Genomic DNA, 22611 nt, shown 5'->3' with positions numbered 1-22611 from the left:
TAAGTAATTGTGAGAAATCAGTCCCAGCCCAGATCTCTAAGCACTCTATATGCTAGTTCGGCAAAAAGCAGTGCACAGAATGGCAATCCAGTTACCAAATTGGTGGGATTTTTGTTTTGTTTTTAACCCTAGTGTTTTCAGCTTTAATTAGTATACTTCTTTACTTTGGTTTGCCAGTCTTCAGAAACTGATGTCCATTGGCCCAAAGATGCCCATGGCGATCTCGACTGTGAGAAACTGGTGGAGCAGCTGAAGGAATGCTCTAATCTACAGGACCAGGCAGATATATTATACATTCTTTATGTTATAAAGTAAGTACTCAGTATTCGCCAGATTGGCCTTTATTGCTTTAACATTCTTAACATTCTTGAGCACCTATACTTTACTAGGTATTAGGGACACAAAGATAAGACCCAGGCCCTGCTCTCAAGGACCTTAAAATTTAATGGAGAAAAGAACAAGCATACAACTCCCATACAAAGAGGTGGCCCAGGAAAAGTGCTATGAGAATTCTGAGCAAGGAACAGTCATTTTCCCCCAAGGAGAATAATGGAGTAAGGGAGGCTTTGTAGAGAAGGTGTTATTGTATGTGAATTGGGCCTCTTAGGAAAGAAAGGCATTTCTACAGGAAAAAGGGAAAAGTCTGTTCTAGGTGCAGAGGATAGTGTGAACAAAGATATGGAAATGGAAAAGAGGAAGATGGGCACACAGACTAGAGAGAGTAGTTCAGTTTGGCTGGTATATCCAGAGACAGAGTATGATATATGGCTAGGCAGGTAGTTTGGAACCAACTTGTAAAGGGCCTTGCCTGTCCCCTGCAGACGAGAGTTAGGGTTTTATGCTCTCTTTGGTAGGCAACGGGGAACAGTGAGGGTAGGTGTGAGTAATCATAGGCATGGTGCATTAATAGAACTAACAGTATAGTGAATGTATTAGAGGACGAACAGAGTGAAAGGGAAAAAACCAGGAGGCTATGACAGTAGTCTAGGTGAGAAGAATTAGATAAAGGCATAAGCTAGGATGATTGCAGTGGGAGTAGAGACAAGGAAGCTAGAGGTAGCAGGGACCTCAGAGACCTTTGTCCTTATTTTATAGATGAGGAAACTGAGGGCCAGAGTTAACATCACAGAGGCAGTGTCAGAGGTGACCTTTGAGGGCAGGTCCTCTGATTCTAGAGGTGGGGCTCCTTCCACCACACTGTGCTAGGGGTAGATACAAAAGATGTTACAGAAGTAGCATTTTCAAGAATGGGTGTTGATTGTATGTTTGGGATGAGAAAGAGAGAATAATCAAAGATGAGTCTAATAGCACAACACTGAGAGCCAAAATTGAACTATTTTAAATTTCCAGCATTATCAGGCACAGTTTATTTTCAGTTGAGTTTGTGTATTTCACATGTTTTGCAAATCTTAAAGTGTTACATTGAGGCAGTGGAAAGAATATTGGCTCTGAAGTCAGAAAACCTGGGCTCATGTCCTGTTCACCTCTGGTGTCTACCATGTATATGAACTTGGGTGAGTCATTTAACTGACTCTTATCTAACTGGGACTCATTTCATCATCTGTAAAATGAGGGTGTTAGACTAGAGGACCTCTTAAGTCTTTTTAGCTCAGATTTATGATTCTATATAAATTCATTTATTATAATGATGATGATTCTTTGTAAAGCTAAAAATACTGTCAAGACACTGTCATTGATTATTTACCGTCATCCCATATCATTTGTATATTTAAAAATTAAAGATATTCAATAGGACAGTGTACAAGTTTAATATCTTTAAAGGATGCCTTTAGAAGTAATCAAGGAGATGTCCAAACAGCTGCAACTTACCTTTTATATTCCAAAACTTTTTATGTTTTAGCCGTTTGGATTTTCTAAATTGTATGGCATTTTTCCTACCTTACAATAAAATTATTTAGCCTTTTGTTGTTGACCTTGAGCTGTAACTGTGATTAAAAATGGTGGTGCTCTGACTTAGGAATGGCCTGAGGTGCTATTTACATATGCTAGGATATTGAATACTGTACTGCATGGCCTCAGAATACACACAATCTACTTTTTATAAAATTTTCCAGGTTTTCCTTCATTGGTACAGCCAGTGGCCGTAGAGCCTGTGTTACTGGTCTTTCCCCTTTTTGTTTTTAACTGGAAGTCTCAGCTTCAGAAAGGAAAAGAGGCATTTTCTTTCTCTGAGCCAGAAGGGAAGGCTGATAGGACAAGTGAGGATACTGAGAGTTTAAAGGAGAGGAGTTGAAGAAGCCAGTCACTGATGGATGGCTTCATGTCCTCAGTAAAGTCATCAGCAAGGCCGTCTGCTGAGAGAGACAAGTTGGGATAGACTTGGCACCTTGAGAAGAGGCTCCTGTTGGGAGTGCGAAAGAACATTAGTAAGAGGCAAATAAATAAAAGGATAACTCAGAAGGCTAACAATGTGAGTAGCTCCAACAGCAAGATTTTGAAATTTAATCTGAGTATTTGGCATTTAGGGAGTAGAGGTGATGAATATACATGGATTGTGGCCATTGCTCAGCTGTAAAGATTAGCCGAGTGAAAACTCTGCAAGGTCAAGGGGACAAGAGATTTTCTTTAGCCTTGGTATTAATCCCAACCAGACCAGTTCAAGAGATCTTTCACACACCAAAAAATCCTCATTCATACAAAGACAATATCATCCCTTGGTTCACTATTGCTTCCTGTAAAAGAACAGGTAAATCTAACTTTTCACAGTTCATGAGTTTAGAGGCCTGTAAGACAACATGGCATGAAGAATACATTTTAATTTTTTTTATTCTATAGTAGATGATTCTTTGCTAAATAAGACATGCAGTGAAAGCTATCCATGACTACTTGTGCTGTGCTACAAAGGAATGTAGATTCTAAACCCTGAGCTTCTTCATTTCTTGACAAATCCCTAACATTAGTGTTTCTACCTCTTCCCTTTCAGGGGTCCTGACTGGGATACAAATCTCTCTGGACAGCATGGTGTCACAGTCCACAGCCTTCTTAGTGAGCTCTACCGAAAAGCGGGCTTGAACAAAGAATGGGGTCTGATTCGTTACATCTCAGGTCTGCTGAAGAAGAAAGTAGAAGTCCTTGCAGAGGTCTGAGAGAAGCATAGTTGTTAATCATTATTATTCTGGCTTTCATGTAACAAAACTGTTTTTGAAACTTAAGATTAAGCCTTGAAGAAACAGCAGTGAGAATATATATGTTTGCTAGGACTCAGTAGAAATAGATTCATTCTCATTCTGTCTCTGTCTCTCTCTCTGTCTCTGTCTCTCTCTCTCTGTTCCTCCCCCTTTGTATATGTATTTTATTGTGTAATTTTACATATATATATACGTACATATGTGGCATATATTTGGAGTTATAAAACACTAAAATTCTCTGCCAGTATGACTTCATGAAATAGAGGTTATCCTAAGTAGCCACAGGTGATGCCACATAATCTCTTGACAGGTCCCACCAAACTGGAAAGGTTTCAGGTATGAGCCTGGAAATGAATTATATGTTTTTTGTCTGAGGACCAGTTTAGCTAGGTTTGGAGAGATATATCACCAGGCTGGCCACAAGATAATGAACTTTCGAGGGACAACTTTCAAAAACTTATCTACCAAGCCACAAAGGGATTGTGTTCTTCTTTTGTGGAAGGCATATTCAGTCAGTGAAACCACAGAATTTTCATGTTTTGAAGTCTTGTTTTCTGAAACTGAAAAATGACCTCGTCAAAGATACATGGAGGTAAAGTTTAACACTTGGTGTGTTTCCTCCATTTTTGCCCTCGAGAGAATTCTTCATATTATCAGCTTGGTAGAAGAGCTAGTTTTCTAATTTGTAGATTAATAGGGCCCTTTTCTTTTCCTTGCTGCCATCAGAAAATGGACTAAGGAAATGGAACAAAGCTCAAGCCAGTTCATTTTGTTCCCTTTTAGCAGCTCTGGGACCAGATTTGCTAAAGAAGGAATGAGATTAAAATGTATTATAGTCAACTCTCAATTATCTATCATTATACTGATGAGAGATCTTTATTAGCTGGCACTTTCACACGGCTATAATCATAATTTAAACCCCAAGGTTTCTGGACTGTTCTCTCAATAGAGAGTAGTTATGTTACAGTCAGCATTGTTAGTAGTGTTAGATGTTTTATTGTTTTGAAAATTGACAGATCTTTAAGTAATTTCAGAGTTAGAGCTAGGTATGGAAGAGACAGATGTGGGGGGTACAACAAGAAACTCTTTTTAATACTGTTTTTTTTAAATCCTGAAAGTCCCATACTCTCTCCTTGGCATATGATTAATCAACACACTACCAGATGCAGTACTAGGGACACAAAAACAAGCGGTGAAACAATCCTTACTCTCAAGGAACATGAAGATATTTATAGTGTGATATCTGGTCACATAGGTTGTATCGAAGCTTCAAAGGCTCCAGGAGAAGATAATGATATCTAGGACTATAATCTCTCTCAAACCAGGCCATTACATTCCATTCGCTTGCCCTCCCTCTCAGTAGTTGGTAACTAAGAGGTCACTAAAATGGCAGTGTAAAAACCCTCCAAAGAATCAGACAGTAGCATTGTCCTGAAAGTTGGCTTTCTTGCTATGTTGACATAAATGAAGTAATGAAGAAGTAATCCTTTTTGCATTGCTTTACTTTTTACTTCCCCTTCCTTTCGGTATGTACATAGGCATGTACAGACCTGCTGTCACACCAGAAGCAGCTCACAGTAGGTCTGCCCCCAGAACCCCGAGAAAGGACCATCTCTGCGTAAGTCTAATATCTGCCAGTGTTCTCTCTCTGCCATCAAGCTTGGGCCCTGCACACTTAAACCAGCCTGCCAGTGATTAAACTGTGAAGTAATGAAACACAAATGGCTACCTGCTTTTCACCTGGGCTTAATAGTGTCCATGTTTCAAGGGAGCAGCATGGAACAGAGGATAGCACTGCACATGGAGTCAGGAAGACCAGGGTTCTAAGTCTGCTTCTGACATTTATTAACCATAGGTCATTCACTTAACCTTCCTGAGCTTCAGTTTCCTCAATGGTAAAATGGAAATAATAAGACTGAAATAAGATGAAGTTTTTCCAAACCTTAATGCAGACTTAAAATGCCAGTTTGGGGCCCATAAGACAGCTATTGTGTACAACTGAAATAGGAATTCTAGAAGGACACATGGAAATGAGTGTTGGTACTGATCGTGTCATTTTCCTATCTGATTCTCTTCCCTAGCCCTCTTCCTCCTGAAGAATTGACCAGACTTATCTATGAAGCCAGTGGGCAGGATATCAGCATTGCAGTCCTTACACAGGTTGAGATTCTGGAGAGGAGCCATGCTTTTAAGTGGGTGGTAGGGCCTGTAGTGAAACCATAAATTTTACCTATAATAACTGCGCTTCCTTGTTCACATCAGGAAATTGTGGTTTACTTGGCAATGTATGTGAGGTCCCAGCCCAGCCTCTTTGTGGAGATGCTCAGGCTCCGTATTGGTCTCATCATCCAGGTGATGGCAACTGAGCTGGCTCGAAGTTTGAATTGCTCAGGTAAAGACTCCTCTTCAATGTCATTGAGATAAGCAAGGAAACCGGCTTCTAGGTTAGACATGTTGATCATAGTTCCTTGAGTGTCCAGTTTAATCTTGGAAGTACAAAAACATGACAATAAATCTACTTCTGCTTTTCCCACAAAGTATCAAATTGCAGTAATCTAGTTTGTAGTGAAACTCCGCGAGGTTTCTGTGATATGGCACTTGTGACAAGTCTATAAATAGTCATAATTCATAAGCTTCTATGTCATTTTGAATCGTACTCGGAATTTACAATAAAGATTCTCGTTAATAATGTAGTCATGTAATTATTTATTTATTTTGGGGTCAAGTGGGAGTCTTGAGCTAATGCTTCCTTAGTATAAGGAATTCTGGCTGAAGAAATTCCCCCTTTACCAGTGCAGATTGGCAACTGGTCTGTAACCTTATACAGCTGTCTCTGGGAGCTAAGTTAAGTCCAAGGTCATTTAACCAATATATGTCGTAAGTGGGACTCAAATCCAAGGCTAGCTTATTGCCCACTCTACCATGTCTCACTGATTCCTTCAACCTCATTTGATAAACAACTTCTTCCCTATAAAACAAAAACAAAAATGTTGAGTCATTTTCATTTTTAAGTCCAGCTCTCACCACTTTAACCCAAAGAAGTGGTTAATGTGGAGATTTCAGGTACAAAGACAATGCCAGTAGAAAAAACTTGGCCACAAGGGGCCCTCTTTTGGAAATCCGCAAATCTATACCAATGTGACTCTCTGTTCTTCCTACAAGTGAGGTTAGTCATGTGTCTTACATATATCAGATGTGTTTCTTTGTAGGAGAAGAAGCCTCTGAAAGTTTGATGAACCTTAGTCCTTTTGATATGAAAAATCTCTTACACCATATTCTAAGTGGAAAAGAGTTTGGTGTTGAAAGAAGCAGTAAGTAAACAGTAATTTGAATACATAGGTAATATATATTCAATATAAATATGTATACAATTATATATGAAGAATAGAGTCCCTAGCATGTCTTATTTGGTGTAAGTTAAACTTCTAAATAATAAAAATGTAGTGTGAATAATAGCATTAAACTCTCTATTAACAAGATTAGCTAATTTGAGGGGCTCTTTTCAGTTATTATACCTTAAAAGTTTTCCAGGACACATTAGCAGAGCATTTTTCACCTTTGTCTCTCATTCAACATTTTATCTATCTGTGCCTCCCACCACATGATTTTTGGTTCAATTCGATGAGCACCTTCTGTGGGTGAATACTGTACCAGGTGCTGAGGGGGCTTCAGAGATGAATAAAAGCTATATCCTAAGAACCTTCTGACCATTCAGGATGAATAAGATCTCTAGATGATATAATCAGCGTGTGAAAGTGCATAAGAGGTAGAGAATTCTTTGAGAGGTTAGAAGGAGGGATCAAATCACACTTCATATTCAGTTGTTCATTGAACAAGGATTTATTAAACCTACTTGCTGAAAACTGAGCTAGGCATTAGATATAAAAGACTAAAACAGAACATTCCCTGCCCTTGGGGAGCTTATATTTTATTGGGAGGAAATAATTTGCACACAGCTAAGTCAATACAAGGGATATACCCAATAAATACAAATTTCTGGGTGCAAGGTACTAGCAATTGGTATGATCAAGATAAGTCTCCTATGGGAGGCGGCATTTGAGGTGAATCTTGAAGAAAGCTTGGGCTTCTTCAGGTCAGAGATAGAGAGGGAGTGCATTCTAGGCATGGGCCTAAAAGGCACAGAGATGGAAAAAGAAATGTTCTGTGTGAGAGACAGCAAGAACGTAGGCTAGTTTGTCAGGAAATTATGTGAAGAAGAGTAATAAAGCTGGCAAGATAGGTTAGAAGATAGGTTGTGAAGGACTGGAAATGCTAGAAAAGTTTGTATTTTATCCTAGAGTAGGGATTCTTAACCTGGGGTCCATGAACTTGTTTTAAAAATGTTTTAAAAACTGAATTAGCTATATGCATGATATTTCAATATAATTGGTTTCCTTTCTATTATTTTACTTTATGCATTTAAAAATATTATTCAGAAAAAGAGTTCATAGACTGCACTAGATTGCCAGAAGGGTCCATGACACAAAAAAAGATAAGAACCTCTGTCCTTAAGGGAAGAAAGTTGCTGGAGTTTCTTGAACTGAAGAGTGGTATTGTCAGACTTGTACTTTAAGAATATTTCTTGGACAAGTGTGGAGGGCAGATTCATAAAGGAAGAGATTAGAGGCTAGGAAGCCAATTAGAAGCTATTCCAGTTGTAAATATGACGTAATGAAAGCCTGAACTAGGATGGTGACCATCTGAGTGGAGAGGAAGGTATGAGATATGTTGTAGAGATAGAATAAAAATTTGGTTGGATATGAGGATTGAGGGAGAAGAAGGAGTAGAGGAAGATTCCAAAGTTGCTAATATGGGTGACTAGAAGGATAATGGTGCTCTCAACAGAAAAATCAGAAGATGGGAGAGTTTTGGGGAAAAGATAAGTTCTGGTTTGAACATGCCGAGTTTTAAATGCCTATGGAACATCCATTTTGAGATATACAATAGGCAGTTTGTGATGTGGGACTGGGCTCAGGTGAAATATTAGGATTAGATATGTGGTTCTTGGAATTATCTACACAGACAAGGTTTGATATAGACAATTTTAAAATTCTGGTTGGGTATAAAATATAAGTGCTTGTGTAACTGTGTCACCTAAAATACCATGAGTTTTCTTAATTAAAAGACAAGGTAAAAAAAGAAGTACAATAGTTTGAGTTTTCTAAAATTATTTACTAGAAGGCCTAGGTCACAGAGTGAGCAAATGTCATTTCTGGGACTAGAAGTCCAGAAGTGATAAGATAGGGCATGTAGCCCAAACTTTGTAAACACACTCCAGAATTGGCCTGTGGTCATACATGTTTTCTCTCCAGCACTTTCCCAGCCAGATGCTTCTTAACTTCTGTTACACAATGAGATGCTGGTGTTTTTGTTTCAAAACAAGGTAGTTAAATATGTTTTAATATTGTTTATTTTACTATATTTCAACCCATTTATTATAACATCAAAGCCAAAAACAACCCACAACTTATTTCTTTGACTTGATTGTGTAAATTTACAAATGGTCTACAAATAATTTAGCTCTGTTATTTTAAAAAAAAAGATTCGAATAGCTTCAATTACAAATAGAATGTCTTTGGGAATAGAAGGAATTGCTTTGTTTCCTAGGACCTATAAGTAAAGTTCTGGTACAGAAGAGAGGAATGAAGACTGTCCTAAATATAAGCTTAGTTTGCTAGAACTTTAATATGTTGGTTTTTTCCCCCTTTAGTGCGGCCTATTCACTCCTCTACATCTAGCCCAGCTATCTCTATTCATGAGGTGGGCCATACTGGAGTGACCAAAACAGAAAGGAGTGGTATTAATAGATTAAGAAGTGAGATGAAACAGGTAAGGGAATTCTGCAGTGGTTCAGTTAGAGGGAAAGCTGGTCCTTTTTTTTTTCTTTTCCCTCAAAATGATTGAAATCCAATGTTCTTTAGTTTTCATGGTTTCAGATTTTTTTCTTTATGGATGTATAAGGTAGATTTCAGATGTAGCAAGGAGGGCTTGGTTTCCCTGTATAAGACCCTCCCCTCTCTATCCCTCTTTCAAAAAGCTTTGGTTTTTTTGTTGCTTTTTAAATTGTTAGTAAACACTTGTCAGTGATTTTCTACATTTATGGGAAATATTTCATTTAGACTATAGCAACCTTAAAACATAGCTAACAATAAAATATATTTTACCTGTCTCGAACAAGCAGGTTTGTAGTTAACTCTATTGTGACCTTCAAGTGGAGTATTAGGGGAAGAAAAGAACATAATGATTCAAACATAACCTGTATTTTTTTTTTCCACACACACCTACAGAGGTATTTATTTCTTGGTTGTGTTTCTCTTTAATTCTTCATCCCACTCCTATGTAACATGAAATTCTCCCAGTGAACACTTTTTTTCATTTTGGGCAAAGGTATAAAAGAAAGGTGGTGTATAATTTTTCCATTAATAAACAGGCTGATGATTCATACTCAATGCTTTTATTATCTAAAACCTCCTTACCAATGCATAATAATGCTTTTTTTAATCCATTGGTTGGGCTGGGTTGTGACTTTCCTGTTTAGAAGATTGATGCTATAGGAGTGGGTACTTAAGAATACTTTGTTTGAAAACTGGTTTATCTTTACTGCCTAATTTATTCTTAATTACAGATGACTAGGAAGTTCAGTGCTGATGAGCAGGTGAAAGAAACATGACTGGCTTTTGGATCTTTCATGCATGGTTTTCTTCCTTTCTGGCTCAAACCTAAAAAAATAGAAGCTATCTATACTAATAAACTTTAATGTACATAGAACAATTCTGCCTATCAAATTATGTCTCTTGGAAGGAAGGAAAGAAACAAGCACTCATTAAGCACTGCTTCCTCTGCTGGGCACTGTGCTAAGCATAAGAGATACAAATATAAGCAAAGAGAAATACATTCCCTTCCCTTACAGGAGCTCAAATTCTACAAGGGTTAGGGATATATAGTAGCTTTTTGTGGAGAGAGATACAAAAGAAAGTAAGGTAGTCTTTGCCCTTGGGTCCACATTGTCCAGTTAGTCACCATTTCTCAGTCTCTCCTCTTGGGCTGGATATGAAACAAAGTCCTATTCCTCACTTGAGAAAAAAAGATAGCCCTTAAAGACTGATATCATATAGATACAGAACTAAATTAAGTAGTTGAAAGAAAATCAGTGTAAAACGCGACCTCCCATCCTTTCTTATAACATTGAGAGCACGACAACATGGAGCAGTGGAAAGAGCACAAGGAAAGGGGCAAAAGATGTTGGGGTCAGGCTGTAACACAGTCGCTGAACCTTGTTTCCTCATCCGCATAACTGGACTCATCTCTGCCTTGTCTTAACTCTGAGGTTTGTTGTGAGGATCAAATAATATGAAAGACTTTGAAAAATATGCTCTAGAAATTCGAGTTTATGTTGTAAGAAGAGGGAGCAATTGGATCTCTCCTGCACTGCTGAGTTCAGTTACCAGAAATGCCCAACACAAAGTAAAAAAGGGGACCCTGTGTACCCAGCACCCTACCAGGAAGTATGACATCTAGTCAGTCTCCCAGTGTTTTAATATTTATGCTTCTTTACAGCCATAGTCAGATCTTTGTGGTTACATAAACACAAACGTAACGTGTTAGCCCAGAGCAAAACACAGGTGTCAGTCCCCAGCTTCCAGTTCACACTGATCCTGTTCAAATAGAAATCTTAGAAAAAAGATTTTTCTTTAGCTTTTCCTTGACTAACCACTTGATGGCACCAAGTCTGTGTCATCCATGTTCAAATGAAGCTAGAAATCAGTCTCCTTCTGCCCTAAGATGCCTTGTTTGCTTGGTTGGTAGTGGGATTAAATTAACTTTTCCTCACCAATTGAAAAATTCTATATTTGGTCATTCAAACAAAGAGACATTTCACAAGAGACATTTAACAGATCTTATAAACTAACCAGCTCAAACGTTCTGTGGTTTTAAATAACAGATCCAGCCCTAATTTCTACCCAGTTTATCAAGAACATTTCTTACATTATTTTTTAACTGGGAAAGGTAATGTAAATAAGAGCATGCTCCTGATTTTTCAAGCACTATAGACATGTCTTTTTGACTAGAGACAATTTGACTAATGTGGTGATGGTTATTTTGCTAATCCGGGTGAAACGTTCACAGTTCTAACATACATTATAAATGTTGGCCAGGATATCACTCAGGAAACAAATTGCTTGTTAACTTGGTCATCTCCATGATTGATAGGAATGTAGTGGTGCTTAAAATAAATTTTAATATCAATATTACCCAGCCCTTTAGCTTTGGAAAGGGTGAGCCCACGGGGAAGTGAATGTTTTTGTTTGTTTTAATGAGGGCAGACTTTTTTAATTCCATGTCTTCTGCTACTTTTTTTTTGTTCCATTTAACTCCTTTCTGCAGTTTCTTACTAAGATATTGTATGTTATTAAGGTATTTGTTTTTTGTTTTGTAGTTATTTTCTGTCGGCCATTCCATTTCCAGCAGCATTCACTCTTCCAAGTCCATGGTAAACCATCCATTATGAGTATTTTGCATTATGTTCTTTGTCACCTTCTAATTTGTAGTCTTGGAAACCTCTTGTAACCTTTCCTCTACCCCCACCTCCCACCTTATCCTAAACTTTCTGATACTTGAGAAAGACTATTAGGGGCTTTGGAGAAGTACTGTGACAGGTAGCTAGTGTCATAGCTGACAGAATCCCACATACAGCCTGTGACTTTGCGGAGGCAGGCATGAAATCTTTCAAAGTTCTAGACTGGAAACTTGCTTTCAGTTTTTAAAAAAAGAAAAAATCTTTAACTTCTAGCATTTCCTGACATGTAAGGCTATTCCTCATTGGACATCTCCTTCTCTCCCTACCATATCCTTATTATCTCCATACCTGAATAGATTATAATCTTGAAGACAAGGCCTATTTCTGTTTTGTCTTTGTATCCCTAGTGATTAGTGCATAGTAGACACTTGATCCAGACCTTTGATTCCATGAGTGTATGGAACTTCCAGCATTAGAAATTTCCTCTACCAAAGCAAGTTAGCAACTCTTCTGTAAGGTCATAGTTGTCTGAGGCACTGGGTTTAATTGACTTTCCCATGGTCACACAGCTTAATTCTGAGACCAGCCCTTTGTCCAATTAAATTTTGGTTGAATTGAAATGGTATTGATTTTGGAGTGTTATGTTATGATATAGTCATAGATTATTTCTGCTAGTCTGTGATTAGAAGTTTGCTCCAATTCTTACTTTGACGTGAGGGCTGAGATCAGGAAAAGGAAGAAGAAATAGTGCTTTTGGCAAGGGTATAGCTGCTTTGCTTGTGTGGATCTAAACTAGATATAGAACGTCAGCTGAGGCGTTGAGGAGCGTAGCAGTAATTGCTTTTACTCATGCCTAATTGTTGCCTCATTTAAAGGGTCTTAATGAGACCACCAAACAACCTAGCCTAACTACTATTTAAAAATAAGACCCCAAGAAGTAAAAAAAGACGTAGGGAGAATTCTGCCTTGACTTCTGGTAGTACATCTGAGAATTAAAGTATATTAGAAAATTATAAAACAAGATGTGTTTTAGAACTAGAAGTATAAAAGGATACCAAAATCAGAATAGCTGTGAAAATCTGAAAGTATGAATAAGTCCCCTTCTTCAATTTGGAGGTCAGAGATTTATATGTAATCTTCTGAAGAGGAACCTTGTATGAGCTTCTCCTAGGGAGATCTTCATTATTTTCTCTTCTTATTTTCTCTTCTCCTTCACCAAACCACCCACACAAGTTCAAAGATGTGGCCAATGCCCAATTTATTTCCTAGTTCCCTAAATTGAATAGCCCCTAGAGGTCAAGTCAGTTCAACAAGCATTAATTAAGCACCTCCTCAGTGCCAGGGTTGGGGCTAGATGTTGGAGATATAAAGACAAAAATTAAAATAGTCCCTGCCCTCAAGGAGTTTATAATCTGCTGGAAGATAGGATGGGATGTTTCCCTTGTACACTTATTGAGAGATTTTTCTCTGTTAATTTTAAAGGAGGGCTGTTGATATGGGAGCAGGAAGTTACAACAGCCAAACCACTAATCATAGGAAAATTATTCTCTCTGAAAGAAATAAGCATCATTTTAGGAGAAGAAAAGAGATGAAAGCAGTTCCTCTCCCCCTCTGCATTACAGGAACATGTGTTCCTGGTGGAGAGGGAGGAATTAAATGGGATAAAGATAAAGCATGAGGATAAACACCTTCTGGTGAAGGGGACAGAAAAAAGGAGGAGGGATGTATTGGGATGGCTATGAGACTAGAAAGAAAGATTTTAAAAGAGGCTGAAGGTTTCATGTGTTCTGTAACATAGACTCTGTGTGGTCAATGATAGTAATATGGATTCTGGCTTCCATTCTTCATTCTTAGATGTACCATTTCCGCTTTTATAACCTGTTGAACTCTTTGTGGGGCTAGCCTTTTGGTGATAAATAAGTGACCTTTAAGTCTAGAATTGGCAAAATTTAGTATTTTCGCTTCTAGTAAATAAATATCCAGTGTTATTCTCAATTCAGCTCTAGAATATACTTATTCTAGAACCCTGACAATAAAAGATTGTATAGGCTTAAAATCACATAAAAGAAATCTTTTCAGGCAATCATATGGTTTACAGATTTCATTCTTGCAACCACCATGATTCTCTTAGAAGTAGTCTTGATCTGAAGTAATTTACTCCTCCTCAGTTTGGAGCCATTTGGAAACTACAGCGATTCATTTATATTAGTAGAAGTTTCCATGGTATAATGGCTAAACTGTTAAACCTGGAGTCAGGAAGATCTTGGTTAAGATCCTTCCTCTGAGTCCTATTAACTGTTGTGGCCCTGGGCAAGACATTCATCCACTCTGAGCCTAAAATGTAAATGTATCATGTCTACCTCAAAGGATTGTCACATGGCTCAGATGCAGTGTTGTGTTTTATAAATGTCAGGTGTTGTTACCTGTAAGAGCAGTTTATTACACAATACCCGATTCAATACAATTGAATGCACCTTCCAAACATACCCAAAGCACAACTGGGGAATGCAATTCAAGAAGTATTTATTAAGTACTTCCTATGAATAAGACACTGTTGTAGGTACTAGAGATACAAAAATCCTCCTCTCCAGGAGCTAATAAGGAGAAGGATGTGTGCACAAATAACTGTTACACGAGGGAGAGATCCAAGACTACTGCTGTGAGAAATTAGAAGAAATCACTTCCTTTTTCGAAAAGATCAGTGGGGAGGTGGAATGTGAGTTGGATCTTGAAGAAAGAAAGGGTCTGAAGGAGGGGTTAAGGGAAGCCCATTTTAGAAATGGGAGCATGGCTTGAGCAAAGACATAAAGATAAGTAAAGACTAGTTAAGAATGGAGGGGAAAAAAAGAGTATTTCATTTTTGTAAAATACAGGGTACATGTGAAGAGAGTAGAAAGGGTTAAAAGGGTAAGTTGGATCCAGGTTGTGGACAACCTTGAATGCAAGCAAAAAGGAATTTATTTGGGTGCCATTAAAGAGCTTCTGAAAGTTTTTGAGTAGAAATGGCATGGCCAGAAATGTATTAGGAATAGTTTAGATTCTGGGAAAAATCTGCATCCTACTATCTTTGAATTATTAACAGAAACGGCCTTTAAGATGGAAAAAAACATCCAAACAATGACCTTCATTAGGTACTCATCCTAGAAAGCACATTAAAGTAAGATGATATTGTGATAACTGTTAAATGCTACATTTTTTAGCACAGGAATTGGCTTAATTTGTCAAAGCGCCAGGATTCCTGGAATGTTTGAAGACTGCTTACCTTCTTTCCTGCAGAGGTGCAGTACTCCTTCTTCTCCCACGGGCACAGTGTCGTCTTCTGATTCTGGTGGTCACCATCTCAGCTGGGGAGAGCGCCAGGGTCAGTGGCTGCGCAGGAGAAGGCTAGATGGTGCCATTAACAGAGTTCCAGTGGGGTTCTACCAGAAAGTGTGGAAGATCCTTCAGAAGGTGAGCAGGGGATAAAGGAAGAATAAGTTTGTCTGCACAAAGGGCAGACCAGGTTGCACTCCAGTGGGGTTGTCACATGAGGCAGTCCTGAGCAAGAAGCTCCCAGGAAATACACTTGGTCACTTCGTATGGTAACTCACTTCTCAGAGGCAACATGGTGCCATGATAAGAGGGCTGACCTTGGATTTGGGAGAGAATTATGACTGAAAAAATACCAGCTTCTGTGACCATGGACAAATCAGAGTCACAGAGTGGGAAGGGACCTTAAAGGCCATCAAGCTTTACCTGTCCTTGACTGAGTATCTTAACTATTCCACCTCCAAGTGCCTGAAGATCCCACAAACTACTGAGGCTGCTTTTCAACTGCCATGTGTCATGTGGACTCAGTAAGCTTGAGCTCAGTAAATATTTATTAAATAGCATCCAGGCACTTTGTGAAAGTTTGACAGATAAAAAAAGGCAAAAGACAGTCCTTGCCTTCAGGGAGCTCACAGTCTAATAAGGGAGGCAATATCAAATATATGTAAACAAGCTACGTATGAGATAAATAAGAAATAATTAAAAGCAAGAAGGCACTAGAATGAAGGGTTGGGAAAGGCTTCCTGTTGAAGATAGGGTTTTAGTTAGGACTTGAAGGAACCAGGAAAGCCAGCAGTTAAAGATGAGTAGGGAGATCATTATGGCCAAGGGGCACAGCCAGAGAAAATGCATGGAGCTGAGACATGGAATGTCTTGTTTGTGAAACGGCCAGGAAGACAGTGTCACTGGGTCAAAAAGTATATGGAGGGCAGGACAAAGGTGTAAGAAGACTGGAAAGGTAGAGGTAAAGGATTTGAATGCTGAACAGCATTTTGTCTTTGCTCCTAGAGGCAATAGGAAGCCACTGGAGATTATCAAGTAGTGGGGTGACACAATCGAATCTGCACCTCAGGAAAATCACTTCAGTGGCTGAATGGAAGATAGATTGGAGTGGGGAGAGACTTGAGGCAGGCAGATCTACCAGCAGGCTAATGCAGTAGTTCAGGCATGAGGTAATGAGAGCCTGCACTAGAGTGGCAGCAGTGTCAGAGGAGAGAAGGACGCATATTCAAGAGATGTTGCAAAGATGAAAATGTCCACAAAAACTCTCATATCATTAGCAGATCAGCATCCACTTTAACCATGCCTTCCCCATCTTCTGCTTGTTAATTTGATTTTTTTGAACCCAACTTTAGGATCTCATACTTCACATTAAATTTTCTTATTAAGTAATAGCCCACATTCTAATCTGCTGAGATCTTTTTGCATTCTTCCTTCCATCCATAGTAACTGTTCACAATTTTGTGTCCTTTGCAAATTTGATAAGCATGCACATATTAGTCAACGAATCAACAAACATTTATTAAGTGCTTACTATGAGCCAGGCACTGTGCTAGTTGCTGGAGCTGCAAATATAAAGAATGAAAGAATGCCTATTCTAAAGGAGCTTACATTCTATCAAGAGTGAAAACACGTGTAAGTGTATCTATTAACTTTATATTTGTGCGATACATAGATTATGTATGTGTATGTATGGATATGTGAATATGTATTTTATGTGAACGTGTCTCCCTTGATGAAATGTAAGCTCCTTTGGCTTTGTTTGTAGACACTCAATGGTTAGTTGAATCTGCCCTTCTTTTTTTAAATCAAGCTAACATTTGTCCTCCTCCCCATCTATGTCACCTTTCACGTTTATGACAGAGCTTGGCAAGCACATCTGCCAGTTCTTTGGGTGCCCTTTGATGTTTATCTGGGCCGGATGTCTTGAACTAATTAAGGGAAGGCTGGGGATCTTTTAGCATCTCCTTAACTTTTCTTGTGTTTTCACTTCCTCTGAACAATTTTTGTTTTGTCCTTGATAGAGTAAACATCAGCAAAGTAAGTAATTTTGTTCTTTCCCCATTATCCATTGTGATCCTATCTACCCTCAAATGAGATCAGCATATGTACAGACCTTTATGAACCTTAACGCACTATTAGCTATTATTATTAAAACCCTGAGAATTCATCTTCTCCTTTCCCTGATCCTCTCTGTCAGTATAGCTTCCGCAAAACAGAACAGAACTTCTCATTGTCTTTAGCATTCATTGCCAGCCTTGACTAATTCTGAGCTTTAGTCTCAGCTTCTAGTATTTTCCTGACATTTTATATTCGTTTGCTTTTGTCTGCTCTTCTATCTTGTAGACATGTCTTTTATAATCTGATTTAACCGTCTCTTTTGACAGCTTTCCTCTTTTTTCATCTTTAGAACTGCTTCTGTTTATATCCTCAAAATTTCAACCTCTCTAGGCCTCAGTCGTCTTATTTTTAAAATGATATCTGGAATATCTCTTTCACAAGGTTTGGGACCAAGTGGCATAATGTATGTAAAGTACTATGTGAAACTTTAAGTCATTTATAAATGTAAACTCTTATGATGAAGATGCCTCATCCTGGGTGTCCCCAAAAACCTACTACGGCTATAAGCTTGATAGTTTACTGTCCCATCTTTAGATAACACGTTTTATTGAATGGTTTTTAATAATTCATTCTGGACATGGAAGATAAAGAAAGCATATGAGAAGGACAGGGAGTCTTCGACTTCTAAATGGTGTGGAATATGAGAGGGACAACTAACTATTAGGAAGTTCCTTATTATTTTGAGCCAGCTTCTGATGTTGCTTCCCCTTTAAATCTGAGCACCCAGGCTGTTGCAGCATCTCCTTTAACTGTGCTGTGGGCTTGGAGGAAAACAGCTCCTCATGTTTGTCTAGAGAACACAAAAAAAGGAAAGGAATAGAAAGATCTCACTCCATGGCCCTTCTCACTCTTCTTCAGGTTGACATAAAAGCTTATTTTTGTTTTTGCTTAAAGGAACAAATCTGTTCTCTTTAGCTTTCCTCACATAAAATTTCTGAAACCTACCGGGACCTAACTGTATGACAGTTATTTTTCCCCCCATTTTTTTTCCATTTCACAATAGAAGTAAAAGAAAAACAGTCCCAGCAATAGAATGCTAGGATTTCCACAACCCATAGGGAGTATTTTTTTTTTACAGAAAAATCTAAGATCTTTTCCCACTCCCCAAAATCAGACTCCTGACACCCATATTGAAGAGTAGAGACCCCATGCAGAAGGTTCCTCACCCTTTCTTTTGTGTGTTCTGGAGGACTCAGAGTGGTAAATGTACAATCGGCAGTGTTCCTATAGTCCCTGGCCCCAACAGAGTGTGAAGGCCAGTATAACTGGTTTAAGGAATTTAGGATTGCAGCATAAGAAAGAGTAGGACCACTGCACCCTCAGAGAAACCTGATTGTGCTTCCTTAAATAATGTGCATTTCTATCTAGATTTTCACTGGCTTGATGAAAGATTCTTTCTGTCCTTAAGAAGCAGCTTTTTGTTAATTCAGGGCTTGATATTTATACACACAGCATCTGTGCACACACTAGTTCTTTGTGAGATTGGTGCTCTTTTTGGAAGTCTCAAAAATAGATGATTACAAATGCACGGAACCATCACCTTACTGACCAGACTGATGAAAATCTCCCTTTGTATGGCACCAAGGGGAGCCACTCAGCCCTGTCAGTCATCTGGTGCTAAGTTAGATTGTGAGCTTCCATAAAGCAACAATCACCTGCTCCCTAGGGGATATTTGTTCTTGTGAGAAATGAAAGATGCCTGTTGGTCCACTGAGAACTGTTCCATCAAGATGACAGCTATGGGTAATGAGAACATTCCTTCTTTAAAAATACCCTGCCATGTTTCATGCATCTTGCAGGTTTTATAGGTAGTACAAAGGTGAGTATATAGCTCTGTGTGTATATTTAACACCCTCTATACTTTATACCAAAATTAGTTATTGGTTGTTTTTTTTTTTCCTAGTGCCATGGTCTGTCTATCGATGGCTATGTTCTCCCATCTTCAACCACAAGAGAGGTAGAGTCATGAAAATGGTAGTATTCCTCCACTATTTTGTGATAAGCACTTTGTTTTCATGTGGTTAGTACCTCCTTTTAAAAATGTATGCTATTTTTTTTTCAAGCAGCCTTTCAAATAGAATATTGACCCACTAATTTTTCACGGTCTTCCTTTTGCATTTATCAGCCTTACCTTCCTCTGACCATTCCCGCCTCCCTTTATTCTCCCCAACCCACCATATCCTTAACTCAAGAAGACATAAACATCTCTAAAGCTACATAGAGGATTTGACTCCATAAACACATTCCCATGAAAACTAATGTTGTATACTTAGTGTTCCACTTATTTCTCTTGTCATTCACTAGCCAGAAGCACAAATAAGGCTCTCCTGATCCTTCCTTCTCAGCTGACTACCATTATCTACACTGGCTTTGCGTTGCTGCAGCCAGAACTGCTCTTTCTGGATGTATACTCGCAGTTTTCAAACATGTACTATTGTACCTTGTATTGGTTTACATAAACTATAAACATTAGGTTGAAAAAAAGATGTGCTACCTTGTTCCTCCTCCCAATCTGCACATTGGTATTTAGCAGACTTAAGTCACTATCACTTTCCTTTAACGTCCTCTCATTTATTTTAGTCCAGTTAAGAGCTAGGACATGCTGTGGAAGAGGGGAGATAGAAGTAAGGCTAACAGAACTGGAAAAGCACAAGTCATTCCACTGCCTGGAGAACGTATCTTAAAAGTTAGGTATCATGGCTCCAAATATATATGAGGGAAAAATATAATCAATTCTCTTTCTGGTTTGGCCATTTATTCATAGAATCAGAGAAGTTCCGGAAGAGTTTAAATCCTGTATTTTATCCCACTGTACTTAGACTGGTTAATATTTAAGCCATTCAGGACAAATGGCTTATCTCTGTGAGATTCCACAGAATTTAAAAGTGTGTCTTTCCTAATTGTTCTAAACAGGTCACTTCAGTAAACCACAACAGCAAACCAACATGTTATTTCCTAGACTATATAACTTGAGTTGTTTTATTTTGAGAATGTGCATCTTAGAGCAGTTTATTCACATGAACATGAGAAGATATGTTTTTTGTTTCTTTCCTGTTATTCTTCCCTCCCTCGTCTCTGGCAGATGACCCCTCAGGAAATCAAATTTGCTGTCCACGTGGAATCTGTGTTGAACCGCGTACCTCAGCCAGAATACAGACAGCTGCTCGTAGAAGCTATCCTTGTCCTCACGCTTCTCTCAGACATAGAGTTGAATAGCATCGGAGGCATCATCCACATAGACCAGATAGTGCAGATGGCCAATGAATTCTTCCTAAAGGATCAGGTTTGTGGAGTGATGCCCTAAAAGAAATTAATGTAACCAGAGATGGGATATAGGATTTGGAAGTTGGTTGGAGGCCCTGCCTCTGATAAAAGAAGGCATGCTCATGTAATAGGGGCAGTGCATTTTCCTAAGGTAGGAAATTGATCTTACGACTTAGAGAATTACATTTCTGCGATTTATGAAACAAATTATATGAATATATAAGTAACATACATAACATATATTTAAAAATAATAAAATAATGAATATTTTGAGACAAGATAGCATAGTGGAAAAGAGGGAAAATTTATACTTGCTTATGGGGAGAGAAATAAAATTTTTTAAAAATCCTAAAGATAAGTATGTGAAAACTCATTGAGTTTTCTGAATACTTCTAAACTCAAGGTGGTTTTGGTGTTCCTGGTGTCAGCGTTGGAATTTTTTCCCCTACTTAAAAAGAAACTATCATAGGTGATAGTGTGATATCCCTCCCTTCCAGTTTCTAAACTTTTCTAACCTATGGAATTAAGTAGAAAATTAGATGTTTCTCTCTCATGCCTTTATCGTTCATCTTTTTCCACCCCATCACCTTCTTTTCTCTCTCCCACAGACATCCCTGGGAGTCATGGACACCCTGGAGCAAGACCCAGCAACAGGAATTTGCCACTTTTTCTATGACAGTGCCCCAAGTGGAGCTTATGGGACTATGACTTACCTGACCAAAGCAGTTGCCACCTACTTGCAGGAATTACTTCCTAATACAGGATGCCTGATGCAATGAGGCATCCCCCCCAAAAGTTAACATGCTTCCAGATCTGCCCTGGGCCTCACCCTTGAAAGATGCTTCTTTTGTTGGACCTCTGGATCTCTCTGTACTGCTTCCAAATGGTAGTCCATCAGAAAACATTATCCCAAGAGACACTGGAATCTGACCTTGTGCCATACATACCCCATGTGTGTACGAGTCCCATAAAAAATTATGAGACCTATGCTTTCCCCTGAGTCACTCTATAGTGTCATTTTCAAAGGTCACTTTTCTGATGTAGATCTTGGAATATCTGGCCTCACTGGTTGTGAAAGGGAATGGAAATGTCTTTCTTTTGAGTACAAAGTAAATAAGAATCTAGCCTAAGCTGCTTCTCTAGAAGAGGCACAGAAATAGATTCCATGAGATAAAAATGTATCCTAAAGATGGAAAAGACCTTTATCCACGCAGTATCTATGTACCCTGCGGTCACATAGAAAAAAAATTAACATTCAGGCTCAGTGTATCTGTGCACTGAACTTTATTTTTCCCCCCTAAATATAACAAGTACATCTTTTTATGAAACTTGGCTTTTGTGTGGTTTGACTCTTCTTCTTTGACCTGTGGTTATTTTATTGTAGGGATGTCCATGTGACTCAGTTTTCTTATTTTCAGAACTCAGTGAAATTTGTCTATTGCCAAAATTAAGAAATTGGTTCCTGTGATTGGGAGGGTGGCATAATTCATAGCTTGGCAGTCTTTCAACCAGGAGGCTTCCTCTGTTTTCACAAAAACGCTTCATTTTCTCACCCCTGGGGAAAACAGGAAGGTGAAGATCATTGAGTCTTTGGAGAAGGGGTGGACATGAGTACGGTTTAATTCACTTTAAAAGACTGGGCAAACAGCTTCTTAGAAACAGGGCCACTCACCCTAGAGACCTAGAGATGCTTTCTAGCACCTTGTCTGCCAAGAGACAAAAGTGGAATATCCTGTCCTTCTCTTTGAAACCATTTTAGCACATTCTGGCAAGGCAATGGATGTCTTTTTCTTGCCCTTTTGAGGGAGCCTGGGGTGTAATGGGTATGACTCATTAGATGCAGATGAAAATTAGTGGTGTGTTCCCAAGGAAAAACAATACCTTGCCTTATAAATAGTACCAGGCATGGGACTTGAAAACTTCTCAGGGATTTGCTTTCATCCTAATGTTATTAGATAAATCTTGTTATAGGTGATGATTTAGAGGAACAGAGGCAATTTGTCATAGGAACCTTCAAACTCATTGTTGAGGACTAAGCAATAAAATGATGGTAGAACACCACCACAATCTCTAAGGACCTCTTTAAGCCTATCATTCTCTATGTCTCTTACAGCTAGTGAAAGACACTAGTGTTAAGGAGAGAGGGAAGGGGACCTGTAATAAATAGTGCAAGTCCCTTCACCTCTCAATGTTCCCTAGGCAGTTCTCCAAGAGCAGTTGTCAGTCTGCATTGGTGAAGGGAGTTGCCAT

At 38.6% G+C, this 22611-nt stretch overlaps 1 protein-coding gene across 4 annotated transcripts in view; it reads left to right on the top strand.

Annotated features, from left to right (window-relative positions):
- Nucleotides 1-21693, top strand: part of PHKA2 (phosphorylase kinase regulatory subunit alpha 2) — a 113176-nt gene extending 91483 nt beyond the window's left edge. For 2 of the 4 annotated variants that reach the window (XM_036745893.1, XM_036745892.1), the window contains 11 exons: nucleotides 178-311; nucleotides 2945-3101; nucleotides 4688-4767; nucleotides 5231-5309; nucleotides 5412-5541; nucleotides 6359-6460; nucleotides 8860-8978; nucleotides 14944-15117; nucleotides 19001-19054; nucleotides 20180-20380; nucleotides 20970-21693. In XM_036745893.1, the coding sequence (XP_036601788.1) occupies nucleotides 178-311; nucleotides 2945-3101; nucleotides 4688-4767; nucleotides 5231-5309; nucleotides 5412-5541; nucleotides 6359-6460; nucleotides 8860-8978; nucleotides 14944-15117; nucleotides 19001-19054; nucleotides 20180-20380; nucleotides 20970-21140 (1401 nt within the window). In that variant the 3' untranslated portion in view covers nucleotides 21141-21693. Of the gene's footprint in view, nucleotides 1-177; nucleotides 312-2944; nucleotides 3102-4687; nucleotides 4768-5230; nucleotides 5310-5411; nucleotides 5542-6358; nucleotides 6461-8859; nucleotides 8979-9774; nucleotides 9805-11586; nucleotides 11641-14943; nucleotides 15118-19000; nucleotides 19055-20179; nucleotides 20381-20969 lie in introns of all 4 variants that reach the window. The other 2 variants (XM_036745890.1, XM_036745891.1) reach the window with 2 other exon arrangements.
- Nucleotides 21694-22611: the final 918 nt, after the last annotated feature.

The sequence above is a fragment of the Trichosurus vulpecula genome, chromosome 2 (genome assembly GCF_011100635.1).
Source record: "Trichosurus vulpecula isolate mTriVul1 chromosome 2, mTriVul1.pri, whole genome shotgun sequence".
Taxonomy (NCBI): Eukaryota; Metazoa; Chordata; class Mammalia; order Diprotodontia; family Phalangeridae; genus Trichosurus; species Trichosurus vulpecula.
The sequence above is the reverse complement of the archived record's forward strand: the minus strand, read 5'-3'. Positions and strand labels throughout refer to the sequence as shown.